Source organism: Phodopus roborovskii, unplaced genomic scaffold, assembly GCF_943737965.1.
Source record: "Phodopus roborovskii unplaced genomic scaffold, PHOROB, whole genome shotgun sequence".
In the NCBI taxonomy this organism is placed as follows: domain Eukaryota; kingdom Metazoa; phylum Chordata; class Mammalia; order Rodentia; family Cricetidae; genus Phodopus; species Phodopus roborovskii.
Genome location: NW_026126525.1, coordinates 33,558,887 through 33,577,152, shown reverse-complemented (window position 1 = coordinate 33,577,152; position 18,266 = coordinate 33,558,887). Strand labels below are relative to the sequence as shown.

At 38.6% G+C, this 18,266-nt stretch overlaps 1 protein-coding gene across 5 annotated transcripts in view; it reads right to left on the bottom strand.

Moving 5' to 3' along the window:
- The window catches only part of Atp8a1 (ATPase phospholipid transporting 8A1), a 215,289-nt gene that overhangs the window by 105,002 nt on the left and 92,021 nt on the right, over positions 1–18,266 (bottom strand). For all 5 annotated transcript variants that reach the window (XM_051198447.1, XM_051198445.1, XM_051198446.1 and 2 more), the window contains 5 exons: positions 12,284–12,356; positions 10,201–10,306; positions 9,094–9,176; positions 7,382–7,431; positions 3,415–3,484 (listed from right to left, as the gene is read on the bottom strand). In XM_051198447.1, the coding sequence (XP_051054404.1) occupies positions 3,415–3,484; positions 7,382–7,431; positions 9,094–9,176; positions 10,201–10,306; positions 12,284–12,356 (382 nt within the window). The remainder of the gene's footprint in view (positions 1–3,414; positions 3,485–7,381; positions 7,432–9,093; positions 9,177–10,200; positions 10,307–12,283; positions 12,357–18,266) is intronic.

The following is an 18,266-nucleotide window of genomic DNA, read 5'->3' as shown; positions in this document are numbered from 1 at the left end:
TGAGCAAATGGTACTTTTCTCTAAAAGGCTACGATTGCAGAAACAAACTGTAAACGAATATGCTTCCATTTTCAATTTAAAAATTAACAAAGCAAGGCATCTTCCTTACAGAAACTCTTAAAAAGCTGGAAATATAAATCACATGCCAACTCAAGCACTAATTCTTTTTATTGTATGTTACATGGAACTTTCAGTAGTTTTTCTAATTTATTAATTTTATTCTCACCCCAATTGTGTCTAATCCAGAGCTTACTTCATTTACTGTTTTTAAACTGTTTTAAAAACTGCATAGGATTTCTGATTCACCTGGCATGTCCACTAGACCCTCTTCTCTGTGTCTTCTTGAGTGCAAACAGCCGGAACTTCTTTATTTACCATGCTGAGCTTCCAAATACCCAGAGGCAGAGTGGTCTACACAGATGGTCTAATCTGGAGTGAATCCATGTTTCTCTGGTTATGGTGCTCTGGATCCTCTGGTATGAGATTTCCACACATATCCCTGGCTCCGTATTTTCTTGTATGCATGCCAACCTCATGGTTTTATAGCCTTAGCAGGGGTTGGCATGAGTTTTCCTCAGCCCCTTTACATGATTAGAAAGCTCTTGGCCTCAGAGCTGGCTTGCACCTGAATTCCCTAATTGGACTTAAGGCCAGCTCAATAGGAGGGAAATCATGCCTGGTACTAGAAACGCAGCCAACTCCCTGGCATTAGCAATGTTATAGATCTTAGAAGAGAACCTACTACTACCACAGTTCCTAACTACATTTTAAAACTCACATCTATACCAAGAGTTAAGTGTGGCTCTCACCTCACACTAAAGAAACTTCTTGTAGCAAACAGAGACCATTACATAAAACCACAACTAACTGATTGTGGGGAGCCCAGCCAGCCATAGTAGATACATTTACGACACAACATCTGTACCTAAGGTTCAGAGAATATCATTGACAAGATGGTTAGAAAGATAAGGAAGTCTGTTGTCAGACTGTGTCTCCCAGGAATGATGGGGACGATAGACATTGAGGGGTGAAACACTATGACCACAGCAACTCTTATAAAGGAAAAAATTTAATTGGGAATGCCTTATAGTTTGAGGTTTGGTCCATTAATGTCATGGCAGGAAGCATGGTGGCACGCAGGCAGACTTGGTGCTGGAGGGGAGCTGAGAGTTCTACATTTGGATCCTACATAGGAAATAGGAAAGCAGAGTGAACCCCTGGGCCTAGGTTGAGCTTCTGAAACCTCAAAGCTCATCCCCAATGAGACACTTCCTCCAACAAAGCCACACCTACTCCAACAAGGCCATATCTCCTAGTAGTGCCGCTCCCTATGAATCTATGTGGGCCATTTTCATTCCAACTACCACAGGCTCCACCCACAGGCAATGAACTACATGCAGCCAGGAATATGGAGAGAAGAACTGGTCCTTTTTTTTTTTTTTTCAGGGCATCTGTGTGAATGTATGTCACATGGTACAGGTGTCCCTAGAGGCTGGAAGAGCCTCTGGGTCCCCTGATGCTGTGTGAGTGCTAGGAACCAAACTCACATTCTCTGGAAGCTAAACAAGAACTTTTAACAGCTGGCTCATTCTTTCAGATTCTTTTACTCCAGCTTCTTTCCTGGGAAATCCAGGCTTCGGCACCTGATAGCCCTGTGTAACTCCCAGCTCTCTATCTTGGTAAAGTGGTTAGCCCACTTGGAAGCCAAGTAGAAATCCCCAAATGATCCCTGATAATCCTTTCCTTCAGCACCTGCAAACATCAATTACCAAGCCTTAAATCTTCCTTCTCAGTCATCTTCTCTGTGCCTATCTCCATCCATTCCTGGCAGTTCTTGCCTGGAAGACATGATAAGGCTCAACCGGAACCTCTGATTGCATCTGTCTGCAGCCCTCAAATCATCTCCCCCAATATCATGGAAATGATCAAGAAGAGAATACCTGCATAGCAATGGGGGCAAACCCAACCCAACTCCTCACCCAAACCTGAGCCATACAAACCCTTCTGCTTGGCCCATATTCAGCTATTCCATGTAGTTCTGCAAACTACAGTTCTCAAACAGTCCTTGCTGTTTTCCTACTTATCTCTGTTCTAGAGGGAAATGTTTCAATATGGATGATAATATGTGCAAACAATCTCTGTGGTTAAAAAAGGAAATCCAATGTTTCTATTTTCTATCCAATGCTTTAATACCTCCAATAAACATTTGTAGATAGAATGTTCAAAATTTTAAAAAAGAAAGATGTAGTTTGGGTGTTGTAAACCAGACGGATACCAACCAGTGAATTGGGGGGGGGGGAGGGTCTTAGTTTCCTTTTATTCTCTTACTGTGCATGTTGTCATGGGAACATGGATAGTCTATACCACGTGACTTAACACCACATTCTAATCATCTTTGTATGTGCTTCCCTGGCTAGACTTAAGCTCCTGACATGACTTAGTTCTTATCGTCACATCTCTAAAATCCAGTTCAAAGCCTGGTGATAAAACATTCATGATGAACACATTTGGCATTTTAATCAATGGGAACACAAGAACCAAATTCAGAAGACATCATGAAATAATTCTACCAAAGTGCCTTAAAAACAGCGGCATTCAAAAATTGTGTTTTGGTGCTTTAAAACCAAGGCATTTAACTTTCTCAACAGAAATTTAAACAAGAGGTTTGCCTTTCTTAAGTTTAGTTTCCCAGTTTCCCTGGAACAAAGAACACTCATTGAGTTAATTTAAAATTGTGCAGTTCCAAGCTGAAATGTACAAAGGGCTTATCAGGCAAAGGGCACCTCAGGAGGAAAATCCTGACTGACCATAGCAACGAATGGCCTGGTTTGTAGGGTTCTTATTTTTTTCCATGAGTATAAATATGCTTTAACTGGGAAAATTCAGTTGTAATACACAATACTGTATCTGCCAATATAATGCACTTACATACTATAGCCAACCAACAACGGGCAATCCTATAGTATTTAAAGCAAGACAAACAAGCAATACCAAATGAGAAACCACAGCAATAATTGTAAGCCAGCCCTCTCCCTATTTCTACGGTCTTTAGGCAAGTAAAATTGGAGTGTGCCATCAATTCTAATACAATTCAAAAATATTTTCTGTATTTAGTCATCTGCTAACATAGCTAATATAACACAAGCCTCAAATATCATGTATTAAAAATTGAATTACAAAAGAAACCCATGCCAGACTTTTTCAATGCGCCAATTTACTCAGAAAGAATTCCGCATCTCGCCAGAAGAGGCCGAATTCTGTTACTATAAAACACCAACAAAAGTGGATGTCATCAACTTCATGTTAAACATCTGTGTTCCATTTCCATAGCAGGATGCCTAACACGTACATTATAAACCGCCATAAATCAAAAATGTAAAAGGCAAAAAAAAAAAAACCAAACCCAAAACTTACAGCTCCTTTGCAGTAAAGCCGTAACTTCCCGGACGGAGTGCGAACCACCACCGACATTCTTTTCCTAGCGCTGAAATAGAGAGATTTTCCGTAATGGGTCATTATACTGAAGATCTATATAGACATGTTTCGTTGTGCTTCGGATATTTTAATGCTCACAGTGACAAAATTAACCTGACCAATTTACAAGCCATATTCTTTCATTTATACACATTGTCTCCTGATGGGGCCGCTGGGTGCCTCGGAGAGTTATGTTATATTTTTGAAGTCACTAGAGTACATCTACTATCCTAAAGGAATAAACAAAACACCTGTAATACCTACCAGAGTAGAATCATGTTTAATATGTTAATATTTGAAAACTATTTGAACTAGGATCCTGTTATATGGTATATTTAAAAATTAGACATGAAACTTAAACTTTTAAATATAAAATACAGATAAAGTACTTTTAAGAAGCAATATAAACATTTATTATTGCTTAAGTGATTACAGCAGGCTCCTTACTGAGAGGGGTACAGTCCAAGACCCCCAGCAGATGCCAAAGACTGGAACAGTATCAACCCAATAATGCATTTTCCTGTACATGACAATGTTTAATTGGTTAGAGTAAGCAATTAATGATAGCAACTAAAAGAACAATTATAACAATATACCTTAGCAAAAAGTACTTGAAACTTAGGAATTGTTTGCTTCTAGAATTTTCCATCAGATATTTTTAGAGTATGGTTGGCCATGGGGAAGTGAAACCTCAGCCAGTGTGGAAACACCATACTTTATGAACACAGTAAACTGGTTTCACCTACACACATTAACTCAGTCCTTCTTGAGTCTTGCCATTCTTAGTCTAGCTCTGATTTAATGGTCCCTGATTCATCAATTTACTTCTTCTGGCAAGATCTCTAAGTGTGACTGGAAACCCTCATCTGAGATCCATCAGAGTAAAATGGCCATTGCAGAGAAAAGTCACTGAGTCACAGATGAATGCTAAAGCACAAGGCAGAGGTGCTGCATACTGACCGGGTACATTTCATCCCTCTGCGAAGCTGGCTCCCTCACCCCTGCAGGGCCTCAACACACATCCTCCACTCTCCAAGTCCTTCCGGGCTTCCTTCCTGCTCTAGACTCTGAATTTTGGGGGCTCACCTTGAATCCTCCCCTTACATTTTGCAGCCTACATATCTGGCTCTGTGTGCTCCCTACTCCGTTGTATTTTCTTGACACGAGGGAGAAATACTTCTGCCTTTATAACTCAACTCTGGGTGAAGTGTGTCCATACACAGGCTCTGCCCACTTCCCTCCACTCCCACCTTTCCACCGTTCCAATGAATACTTCCCCTTAGCTATGTTGGCAGCTGCCTCTGAAAAGACACTCACTCTCCTGGAGATTTCTCTTAGCTCTGGACTATTTATCAGTCTACTTTTGTCCTCTGTCTCATTAACAATAAAGGCTTTGTTTTATTGAATCCCGCCCTCCCAACTCTCTTGCACTCTCACCAAGCACTCTCACTGACTTCAGTGAGTCCACACAGTCCATTTCTTATTTCAAGGCAAGTTCTAAGTATGTGGCCTGAGATGCCCTTAAACTTAGTCTGTAGCCCAGGGAAGCTTTGAACTTGTGATCCTCTTGTTTTTGTCTCCAATGTAGCCTGTACTACAAGATTTGGCTCATTCTTTTGTAACCAATCCTTAATAGTTAGAATTATTTATAACTAGTGGCTCAATCATCAGCCGTCCACTTTCCCCTTGATCTGTATTTTATCTTTAGAAGATTCAATTGACTTTTAAGCTCTAATGAATGGGCATTTCAGCCATAACTTTGACTCTATGTTTCTGGCTCTTATATCCAACTCCCTACTGGGCACTTCCATATGTACATCTCACAGACATCTAAAGGGTAACATTCCCAAACATCTTATCTACTACATCTGCTCCTATTCCTATGTCTGCTACCCACATACAGGGAATTTCTATATACTCAGCTGTTTGAGCTAAGATCCTAGCCCTTCCCTTCCTTCTCTTTGTTCCTGCCCCACCCATCCAATCTATAGCCATTTTCCACTGACGTTCCTCAAATAGGTATAGAAAGCCCATGGGCTTTTCTTCAGTCTCACCCCCGTTATCCTGACCCAAACTTCTAACACATGCACAGAGACTATTTGACAGCATCACATTCCTTTCCTTTTCCACTCTTAAGCCTACCCTCACTACAGAATCAAAGACCTGAAAGTCCTATTTTTGATTTATTTTTCTCCACAGTACTTTTCATAAGCATAGAGTGTCCAAAAAAGAGAAACACATCTATATGCTAATTTATATCCTGCTTATATTACCTACAACACAAACAGGGCTGGGAAAAAGCACTTTATCATGAAGACAGAGATGAGTGATGTATGTAGGAATATTCTATCCCACGCAGTTACTTAACTTCTTCCTTTGAGCAGACCCTGTTATTTGGTCATGTGGTCACTCCAGATCGAGAGAGCAACCAAAGTTAGCATACCAAAGGAAGTGTCTCTCCCAGGCACTGTGTAAATCTGCTTATGTAGGAGAAATCTCAGGAAAACAGGTGTGCATTTCTTTACTCTAACAAAGCGTTGTCTTCGATTTTGAAGTGTCCTTTGGGTTGTAGCACACTTCTTAAAGACACCGTAGTAAGACCAATTTGTCCCAAGAACATAGGGTGTCTGGACAACAATGCATAATGGAAGTACGACTAGAGTGGTATAGCTGAAGGCCTTTGCTCTAGCTGGAATGTAAAGACATCCCCATAAGCTCCCATATTTGATTCTTGGTCTCTCATTGGAAAACTATTTTATGAAGTTCTGAGAACTTTAGGAGATGAGGCCTATTTGTCTGAAAGGTGTTAATGGTGGAGAGGTCTTCAGGATTATGGCTTAGCCTTCTTGTAGAGATTTATCAAGACCTGCCACGAGCTCTTTCCACCATGCCTGGAGCTCCAGGCACTTTGCTCTCTGGCCATGATGGATTGTATCCTTTAAAAACATGAGCCAACATAATCTTTCTTTCTTTATGTTGCTTCTGGCAGAATCTTGTTCCAGTGATTAACACAGCCAACATCATTTCTCTTTAAGAAAGGAGTGAGTGGAACACTCATTTTGCTTTCTGTTCCTTCCTACTAGATGGTAACTCTTGCTCTACAAAGACAAGTGGACCTAAGGAACATACAGTTATAATGGAGGCTTCCTAACTCTTACTAATTTTATTCCACATAAATCTTGTTGCCTCTGAATATGTTTTTAGGTCTTTAGATGCTATAGTTTGGACCTGAAATCTACCCCCAAAGGCCCATGTGTGGAGGATAGATCCCAGAGAGATGCTATTAGGAGGTGGGAACCTTTAAAGGGCTGAGGGGTCTTTGGGCATTGTGGGTATGCCTTGAGGGGGACTGTGAAACCAGAGTCCACTTTCCTGTTCTCTTTTGAGGTTTTTAAGTGTCTCATGAGTGCTAATGCAACCTCTGAAGACTCCATGGTAGGCCCATCAGGCCACGAGGGGAGTAGATTTACTCTATGTTCCTGCCTCATGTGTGACCTCACCACAGGTCCAAAGTAGCCAGGCTCATTGACCATGGAGTGCAATCCCCAAAATGTGTCCAAATAAACTTATCATCAGAAGGTGATTATTTCAAGCACTCATTATTATGTCGAAAAGCTAGCTAACATGCCAGCCACGGGACTCTTAGTCCTATCTTGCAGGTGTGAATGAGGTGATTGCATTTCAAGAAGAACTTTCAAGCTGCCAGCAGAAGTCACAGAGTACCACCCCAAAGAAAACTGTGTTTTACTAACAGGACACCTAAACCACATGAAAGTTCTTAAGATTTTGCTTAAGTACATAAATAAAAGTAAAGAATATATTCCAGCTATATACAGGAAAAACAAACAAACAAAAATGGATGAAAATGTATTTTCCCCTTCACAAATTACAAAGCAGGCGTTTTTACCTGGTGAACTCCAGGACATTGAGCAACTCATATCTTTCTTCCTGCCCCAGCTGCAGAATAAAAGAATTAGAAATAGTTTAGATTTCTTGGAAATAATCACTGGGCATAAAATTTTATTGCAAAATGTCAATACAAACATAGTTTCCCTTCTTCCCTCTGAATGATGGAAGAGAATTTACTAAACTTTCAGGTTAATGAATAAATAGTGAGGGCTCAGAAGCATTCCAAGTGTCACAGAAGCAGGCCAGAGAACACCTGAGGCCCTGATGGAGGCTGTGTGACAACAGACACACTGTGCTGAGGTTACTAGCTAAGAAGTCAGAGAAAGAAAATGGAACAAGAAAAAAAAATTATTTTTAGGAGATAATGGAAAAATAAAATTTTAAGAAAAAACATTTGAGTTAAGAAAGAGTTTAATAAAAAGGTACTATGTACAAAGACACTTAGCTATGAATACATATACAGGTATAATAGAAACACTAATAATTTTTAAAAGTAGATATAATTTATATGAAATAAAACACGGAGCTCTTCAATGCAAACTGTATAGTTTGATAAAGGTGCCGCCTGTGTAAACACGACCCTGTTGGAGATGCAAAACATCTGACCCATAATGAATTCCCTTGATCCATTTCCAGTCAATCTTCACCCTGCCCCAAGGCAATGGCTGTTCAAGATTCTATCATTATAAATCACTTCTGCAGTTTCCAGCTGCATACAGATGGAGTTATAAGGATGCTTTCCCTCGTGCCTGGCATTTCTCCCTCCTCAATACAGAGTTTCTGTGATTTATCCACACTACTAAAGAATCAATAATTCACTATTTTTCATGTTTAGATTGTCGGATGGATCACAACCTGTTCTTCCTCTCCCGATGATATGCAATCTGTTGTTTCCAGTTTGCAGAACTCTGAACATAGCCACCATGAACACTCCATTATAAGTCTTTTGGTGGACACAAACTTCCTTTTCTCCTGAGTAACTGAGAACAGATTATAGATGCTGGATCAAGGCAGGCTTTCCTTTATTAGAACCCACTAACATTTGTTTCCATCAATATTTTTAAAAATTTTAGTCTTCACGATGGGTACATAATAGTATTTCACTATGGTTTTGCACCTTGATGACTAGCCATGGTCTGTCATGTAGCTATTCGAGTATCAACTGCTGTGACATATCTATTCAAAGCTTCCCACTTAAAAGCAGATCATGAAGAATTCCCTTTTTTATTGTTGTTAGCTGTTTTGAGACAGTCTCATGTAGTCCAGGCTGCCTTCAAACTCACTATGTAGCTCATGCTGGCTCTGAACTCCAGATCATCCCATCTCCTACCTCCCATACACTGTGATAACAGGCCTGTTATGCACTATGTCCAGCCTTCTGGATACTTACATAGCTAAATATTTAATAATGTCTGGAATCTAGAGAAGAAGCAAATGGGAAGATGATTCAAGGGAGATAAACCTCCATTTAGCAGAACAGAAAATCGGTAGATAGGTCTACTTTTGAAGAATCAATGTTGCCTATCAAGCATATTATCAGCCACAATTTTGTTAAAGTGTTGAAAGAACTAGACGAAAGGATGGACAGTGGTGCCCTTGTATGGGAAACTTTGGTCTCACTGTGATCTTTTCCTTACTGCCTTTATCTCTGAGGCTGCATCAATGCATTACTGTAGGCTTTAAAAAGCCCTTAACGTACAAGTGACTTACCGAATCTATGATGACTGAGTCAGGAGTTCTTCCAGTGAAGACAAAATTCAACTGCTTGGCCGCTCTGACCAGTGCTCCCTCATCTGTGGCAGGGGAACAGGTGAAAGAGATAGCGGGCAGGAAAATATAAGCAAATGTAAGGGAAAGACACTGGGGCACAATGCAGTTTTCTGCTCTACTAGAATTCTTTTCATTATGCTCTGAAATCAATTCCTTTTTGTGTATATGATGATGGTAGAGGAGTGAGAACAACTTTAGCATCACGTTCCTGAGCACCAAAAGGGCTCCTTAGTCCGCATATGCCTGAGAACACCTTCCTCCAGACACGTGGCAGAGAGTCCTTTAAATGGTTGAAGGTTCATTCCAGTGCCTGAGGATCTGAATCGCTTAAAGTGAACAGGCTTAGTTTATGCCTGTGGCTTTCCTCACCGTGTAACCAAGCCCTGTCACTGCTGAGAGGGGCAACATGCACACATGCACGCATGCACACATGCACGTGCTATCTGAAGAAGCAATATTTCTTACACTGATTTAGGAATTTGATGCATTTTACAAGTCATAACCACTAGTTTATAATATGGTTTCAAAATACAAAGTACATCATTTCCCTAAAAGTTTTGATTATTTACTTAATTTTATCTTGGAAATAAGTCTAAAATCAAGCCTAAATAGTAAGCATTGGTAACTAGTACATATTTCATGGAATATCCCAAAGTACAAGATACTTTCCTCACTTAAGTGAATACAGAAAAGGTAACCCACCATTTCCTAAAGAGAGGGACAGAATTATGTTCTAAAACCAAGCACATCAATTTTATTAGGCAAACAAATCTCATCTGTCTATGTGTAAAACCCATTATGCAAGAGTTTATGCTTATTTATAAGGGGGACAGTTACATGTCTACAAATACTTTTATTCCCTTAATTTTATACACACACACACAATCCTGAAGGCCAAATTTGTAATTAGGAATCAATTTTCTTTAAACTAAAATCATAAGTTGGTTATGTTCCATTTTTAAATTAAATTGAAAATTTAAGTTTCATAATACTAAATTTCAGAACAACTTTCTACAGAAAAGTACTCCACAGTTGCTTGCCCCGTACCTGGAGATGCTGCCTGGTAGAGGATCTTTTCACCTTCTCTCTCCGGTACAGCTGTGTGGCAGACTGCCATCATTGTGAGAAATTCACAAATGATAGGTGCGGTAGGCTGTGGGGAATAAACACATAATTCATCCCTTTCATTTAGACATTTGACACTAACTGCAGTAATGTTACTTCATGACCATTTATTAAGAGCACAGCTGGGAAGCATTGGGGATGTGGGATTACAGCCAACATTTATTATGAAGAAAACCTATTTAGAACTCAATTTATTCATTCTTGTACTTCCTCATTCATTCTGTAAACATTTATTTAACATGATTTTGTGCTCTTAAACAGAAATGGTAGAAAAAGATGATGAAGTGGACAGAAGAGATATTCTAAAATGTTCGTTTGTGATTTCTAGTCAGATTGAAATTCCATGCATCTAAACTTTGGGTGATAATGTGTGCATTTGTCTGTAATTCCGTCTTCTTCCCTTTCTCCAATTTATCATCTATATCTATCTATCCATCTATTCATCTACTTACCATCCATCCATGTACCTACTATCTACCTACAATCTATCTACTTATTATCTTCTATCTACCTACTATCTGTTATCTATCTATAATCTATCAATCTAAAACAAATAAGCAATTATTGAGCACTGTCAACTCTTGAAATTTGAGGGAGACTGAAGCATGAATCCTTTCTGTAATTATCTCAGATCTGATGAGAAAAGAGCCTAGATACAAAATAGCAAACATCTTCCTGTCTGACTTTTAGAGGGAAATGTTATTCAAATTAATAAAGAAAACTTAATGTATGTCATGTTCGTATAGCCTCCAAAATAAAGCAAACCAATTGAAAAGGTGAAATTGGGTTGTGGAAACAAAAACTGCTTATACTAAGAGAATGGACAAAACACATGTGACCAAGAAATGAAGCTTAGAGTTTTGAAGACAGAGCAAACCTAAGTGGCTGCACTGTTAATTTACAGCATATAAGGACTGTAAGGAGAACATGCAAATGTCTATGAGGTGACAGGAGATGGTGGTTGTTCATGAAATATGGAGGTAGATACATGGATGAACTCTGAACCTCATGAAGAACTGAGAACAGAGAATTCCACTGGGAAAGATGGCATGTAACTGAAAATGTCTAAGGCGGTGAGATTGAAATGTCTGAAAAAATAAACAAAAGACCATGGTGACCTCTGCAGGGAGAAAGAAAAAGTGGCTCAAGGTAGAGTGGTGATGTAGGTTGGGGCCAGATCAGGACAGGCTGTGAGGAAAGAGGAAAGCCAGGGTGGTGATGTGACTTGAGTCCAGGGTAGTATTCCATAGGTGAAGACACAAACCAGGAGCTGGGTGGGAAGCTGAAAAGCACTACACACAGGGCTATGGCTGTCTGGACAGGGGAAATGTAGGGGAGTTAATTGTCATAGATACTCTGGCTATGCCATAAGTCAGGATGGGTAGGTGATGCTCTTACCAACACAGTTAAAACTATGACACCAAAAGGAGAAGAGAGGCATCCTCTAACACTATAAGCAAGAAGAGATTCTGGCTGATGATACAGCACCTTGTGTTTCAGTTTAATTTCATTTTTGCTGTTTTTTTTTTTTAAAGAACGCCCACTGACATTTAGATATTTTATATTGCTCAACTAGGTTAGATTGTTCCATTTCTGCATCATTCTATTGTGTTCTACTTCTCATATCCACAACCCTCTCATTACTACTTCCATTTTTCTCCCCACTCTGTCCTCTATTTACTTTCCAATATCCCTCTGGCTTTAATAATATATAAATTCTATTTACTCTTAACAGTATCCTCATTCCCCTTCCTATTTAGGGAGAGCATATAAAATAGGCTCAATAAAACCATAGCAAAAAATTCTCCAAATCTACGGAAAGATATAAGCATCCTGACATAAGAGACATTTAGAACATTGGTACACATAAGATAAAATAAATCTAAAAAAAGGTCATGCAAATAAAAACAAACAAACAAACAAAAACCAAACAAACATGAAGGGCAGCTGAGAAACTCTCGAGTGCTCATCTATTGGGGACAGACAATGTCCTGATGACACTCACATGGTTATTCTGGAGATTTTCCAGCAATGATGGGTCACTAAATGTTTTTTCATCTCCAAACTGTGAGCTCTGCCTAAAGGGGGGAAAAAAAAATAAAGCAACGTTGGTTCGTTTATACAGACAGGCCAACTCATTTACTTCTAACTAATGATGAATGATTGCCCTCAATGAATTCAAATAATTAATTTTATGACTATCATGTTGTTGTTTTTTTAAAAGAAGATTCTGAGTATTAATGAGGTTCTAAAATTATGTTTTTACTTTATGTGCAATGACAATTACAAATGATCACATAAAATATATAAATGTGAACAATAAAATATTTACATAGTTTGTCAACATTTTATAAATACGTGTAAAAACATTTCTGAGTATATCATATGATGCTGTACAGACAGGGAAATAATCATGAATGTATCTGGGATTTGCACTGTGGCTGGCTCTTTACGTCATGTAACCTGTGTCAAACAAGTATGACCTGTGTCAACTTTCTAATCTATTATTAATCTTATGACCATGCATTTAAGAAAATCAAACCAAAAAAAGGAGCATGTAAGTACTTGAAATACTTGAAAGAATCAATCTTTGAAGTGCACCTTGAAAATATAGACATAAACTTTTTTTTTCTGTGCAAACATCTCAGAATTGACTGAGGAAAAACTCCAACAAAGAAGTAACCATAATCTTAGAAGTTTTTAATCACAATTTAATTTTAAGTTACAGAGTTTTGACAATGCTAATGTGTCAAGTTTTACATCTTTAAACCACAGTTTGAAAGGGCAGGATCACTGAAGAAAGAAGAACATAATATGACCAGTACCCTCCCCCAAATTGATGATGTAAAATCGATGAGCGCTTGTAATATTATACAGTTTCCTTTTTTTAAATACCAGTGTTTGGCTGGTTAATTATCAATATTATCAACGATATCTTTAATAGCAGGTTGTAGTTAAGGATTCTCAAAATTATCATTGGTATTACTGGTTTAGTATTAAGTATGGGAATCCAGTAACTTTTAAATGACTTATCAGTGGGTGGGTAGAAAAACAAACACTCTAATCGAGAATCACACCCCTAGACCCGCCTGAAACAGAGTACCAGGTGATCCTACATTCAAAACAGCTGGACAAAGCAGCCAGGATTTCTGCATCTTCTTAGAATCCCCCATGACAGCACCCCTTACCAGCAGGAAGTAGTTTGGAAAGAACAACGCCCAAATTCCCAAAGATTTTCTATAAATGTTTGTTTTCATTTAAATGGAATTGGTTATATAAAAATAAATAAATACATAAAAAACAAAGAAAAACAAACACATTTCTCCTATAAGCATTATCATTTATAAAGAATAGTTTTACTATTAGGCTGATAAGACAGCTCAGTGTGAAAAGGCACTTGATGGCAAACCTGATGACCTGAGTTTGGTCCCTGAAACTCTCAGGTGTAAGGCAAGAACTGATTTTACAGACTATCCTCTGACCTTCGTATGTACACAATGGCACACACACCTCTTTCCAAAGAATGAATAAATGCAGTAAAAATAAAAGTAAACATTTATTACTTGTGATTTTATAAAATATTATATGTTTTATATAATATATAAACTATACAATATGTAAAATATTATAAAATATTAAAATGTATCCATTGCTTCACAGCTCTATTTTTATTTGTTGGGGAGGCTAAAACATGAGGGAATGTTCATAGTCATGTCTCGAGATTTGAATACATTTTCTTTCCAAGGGTTACAAATAAAAGTCTTCTTAAATCTTATGTGTCTTATTACTCTTACCAAGAACTCATTCATTTAAAAAAAACTCAGTTGCTGTTAGTAATGCAACTTCTATAAAGTATTTAAATAACTTTTGATGTGTGACTGAAATACTTACACAGACAGACCCCATTCTGCGGTCCTTGACTAATTCTGTAACATTAAATAAGAACTCCCTTCTATCAAGTGGCTTCCATGGGAAACCACAGGCAACTCATTCTCTTGCAACATAGCTTGACTAGGATGATTCAGGCACAGAGTCATCACTACACCCCTTAATCTTACAAAATTTCTATTTTTGGTAAAAAGAAAAAATAAGCAAAAAATTATGAAGCTTACATTATTTAAAAATAAGAACTATGCCAAGCATATAAATATTCAAAACTATAGGAATTATACATTGCCTGCATATAAAAATGTAAGCCAACATCAACATATCACATCTTCTTTCCCCCCTTAGAAAATTTCAAGTGGTACTTTGCTCATAAAGAGACAAAAACATGGTGGCAAAGACAGACAAGCAGGGTGTGGACCAGCTAAGAGAAAGCATGGCTAGCTCCCGGCATCATAGGTAGCTTCTTGTAGCTTAAAGCCACACAACATTGTAAGTAATTATTTATTAATTAGACAAAAATGAAGAGAAAACTCAGAAGGTACCCAGCCTAATCAATAATGCTTCTGTTTTAATCATAGCATAGACTATGATCTGCTTATTTACTTACTATTATTTGTTTGCAGTACTGCAGCCTGCTATGCTAGGCAAGAGTGTACCAATGAGCTATAACATCACTACCTTGACTACAGATATTTTTAAAAATTTTAAAACTCAACTCAAACTGAAACAATCAGAAAATAAAAAAGAAAACAGAATAAGGTCAAGCTGCAGTCTCCATCTTAATCCTGCACAGTTTGTTAAAAAGCACTTATGGGAGATGCCTAGGTTTCCTGTGTCAGTCAGAAAACAAATCACACAGATATTAATAAATAGAGCTGATTGTGCAATGACAATTATTTCCTCAGAAAAAAAAAATGAAGGGAAATCAAAAGCTGCAGAACAAATTGGGAAAAAAAAATCTTATTTATCCGATCTGGAGATCAGATTTATTCCTCATGGAGAAAATAAAACAAGATCAACAGTGACACAGAACACCAGGCAAGAAGACGAAACCCACAACTCATGGAGAAGGAAACATCAGTGGCCCTGATCGGATATTCACTCTAGCCTCATAACAAGATAAACATCAATTTGACAAAAACAAAGTTTGTCAACTCTGTGCTGTTAGAATTGTGGAAAAAGAAAGAAATAGCAATTTTTAAATGGAAATTGGTCCATACAGTTTCTAAAAGGCAACCGGAGATAATGTGTGGTGACACCTTAGCTCTAGGGAGGCTGAGGCAGGAGGATTGTAACTTTGAGGCTAGCCAAAAAAGAGTAAACTATATGTCCTTTGATCTAGTAACTCCTGTTCTAGGAATAATTATTTACTTGCTATGAAATGTTGCATGTAGAAACATTTTTATTTTAATTATTTATTTTTTATTTTCCATGTCGATCCCAGTTCCCCCTCCCTCCCTCCCTCACTTTACCCTCTCTGCCCTCTCACACGCACCCTGACCACCCTCCCCTCCCCTCCCCCCACCCCAATTCCACATGTAGGGCAATGCCATCCAGATGGGGTCATGTAAATCTGTCAAGTCATTTGAAGTAGGGACTAGGACTTCTCTCCTGTCTACGAAGAAACATTTTTTTTTTTTTTTTTTTTTTTGTGCAGTACATTTTCAATGTTCAAATATTGTTACAGGGGAAAATGGGGTCTCTCCTCTGGAGTCTTATCCTTGTTAATAAAATAATTTAGGTCTAGACTCAGAAGAAACCTTGAGGAAATTTTATTAGTGTCAAACAAACAAACCCCAGGGCAGCGAGCTATATCTGTGTACACCCCCAGAAGAATAAGATGGAAAAGGGAAGAGAACAAGCCTTAGTTTCTAAAAGCCACGGCAAGAGTGTAGATTAGGGTTGAAACTTAGAAAAGAATAAAGGGGTGGGGGAGCCAGGCATGTGGATCTTTGTGAGTTGGAGGCTAGCCTGGTCTACATGTGAATTCTAAAACAGCCACAGCTAGATAGTGAGATCCTGTCTCAAAATAGCAAACAAACAAAAACCATCACTACCACCACCACCACGTCAATAACAAACAAACAAAAGAAAGAAAAGAAAAAAAGAGAAAAGAATAAGAAAGACCTGGGAAAACATGCCCTGCCCAAGACAAGTACAGATGAGGAGGAGTAGGGAGAGAGGGAGGGAGAGGAGAAAGAGAAAGGGAGAGAGAGAGAAAGGGAGAGAGAGAGAAAGAGAGAGAGAGAGAGAGAGAGAAGGGAAAGTTATGCTTTTATGAATAAGGCCTCAGAAAAGAGGGCCGGTGTCACAGCTACATGGCTGCAGCTTTACTTCTCCTGAATGTGTGGGAGAAAAAGTGTGCTGTCTCATTAAGTAATAATTATGCCTCTCATTTCTTTAGCAATACTGAAGGTGACTCACTCTTCAGGTGACTGACTGATCGGGTTAACTCTTGAGGGAAGAAGGGAGATTCCATTCTTTTGACCAGAAGGGAACTGCTGTCTCTTAGGTTCCCTCAAGAGCTTCAGCAAGAACATCAGAAGTAAACAGAGATACAGTGTAGAAAACTTGTGGCTGTTCTCAAATAAAAAGCTGATACAAAACAACGTATGCTTTCTTAAAAAACAAAAAACAAAAACACAAGAGAAATGAATGTTTACTGTAGAATAAAGCTATAACAGAATAAGTCTACAATAGAAAGATATGCCCAGAATTGGTCACTTTGGTTATTTTTAGAAATAGAAATGAAGATCTTTAAGACAGAAGAAGTAGGGGAAACTTGCTTTTCTGATTTCCTTTGAAGCTGCTACATGCTAATGAACACATACCGAAAATAGGAACAAATCCATGATAACCACTTGAAATATATGCATACAGTACACAAGATCAAAATGCACACACTATGAACGTGCACATAAAAAAAAGACACAAGCAGGGGTGTGACGATGAAGACTGTTTTTCCCTGTCTTACAAAAGTTACCACTTCAGTGAGAGTGGGGAGCAGGTTAGTGCAAGTAAGATGTCTGCTCAGAGCAGCAGGAAGGCCATGGCTGGCTTTACTGTTCAGAAGCAAGCAGGGCAAACTTCAAATGAATAGTGCAGATGTCCCGAGTACACAGGATAATGTTCACATGCCCTCAATGATATGGATGTGCTTGCGCGTGCGTGCGTCTCTCTCTCTCTCTCTCTCTCTCTCTCTCTCTCTCTCTCGGGAAATTTCTTATTTGGGGCTGATGGTCTGTGCCTAGCATTTGCTTTACTTTTTTTCCCCTTTGAGATAGTGTTTTGATGCCTCTGACTATCCTGGTACTGTATCCTGTGCTGGCCTTGAATTCCCAGCAATCTTTCTGCTTCAACCTCACAAGTACTAGGATCGTAAGTGTGGGTCATTATCTCTGGCTTAGAACTCAGTGTTATAGAGATAAAAATATCCAATTTTCAACACAAATCTAACTACACATAAAAAAAAAAAAATTAGAAATCTCCAGGCAAGCTTTAAGCAGACAGAATTCAGGTTGTGTTTTATGTGTACCTTTAACTTGTTTGAAGCTGTTTATATTCATAATCTGACTAGAAAACAAAGGGTCATCAAGACTGAGAAACAATGAAGAATCCGAACTTAAGTACAACTTAATAGAGGTTCTAAAGATCCTTTCTTCTTTTATTTTTTGAAATTTATTTATTCATTATGTATACAGTGTTCTGTCTGCATGTATCCCTGCAGGCCAGGAGAGGGCACAAGATCTCATTGCAGATGGTTGTGAGCCATCACGTGGTTGCTGGGAATTGAACTCAGGACCTCTGGAAGACCAGCTAGTGTCCCCTTACAGATCCTTTTCTTTCTTTCTTTTTTTTTCTTTTCTTTCTTAATGCAACCAAGTGTGAACAAAGAGACAGCAAGTTGCCCATTACATGACACATCTACTTTTGTATCCACCACCTGCAGGGCTGCTATTAAGGGGACCCTTATATTGGCCAGGTGTGTACCGGGACAAGTGTGTTTCTTAATTGAGGTCAGGCCGGAAGGGACCTATGTTATTTTCAGTTCCGTCTCCACACTCATCACATGATCCACAATCATCAACTTTCCTCAGGAA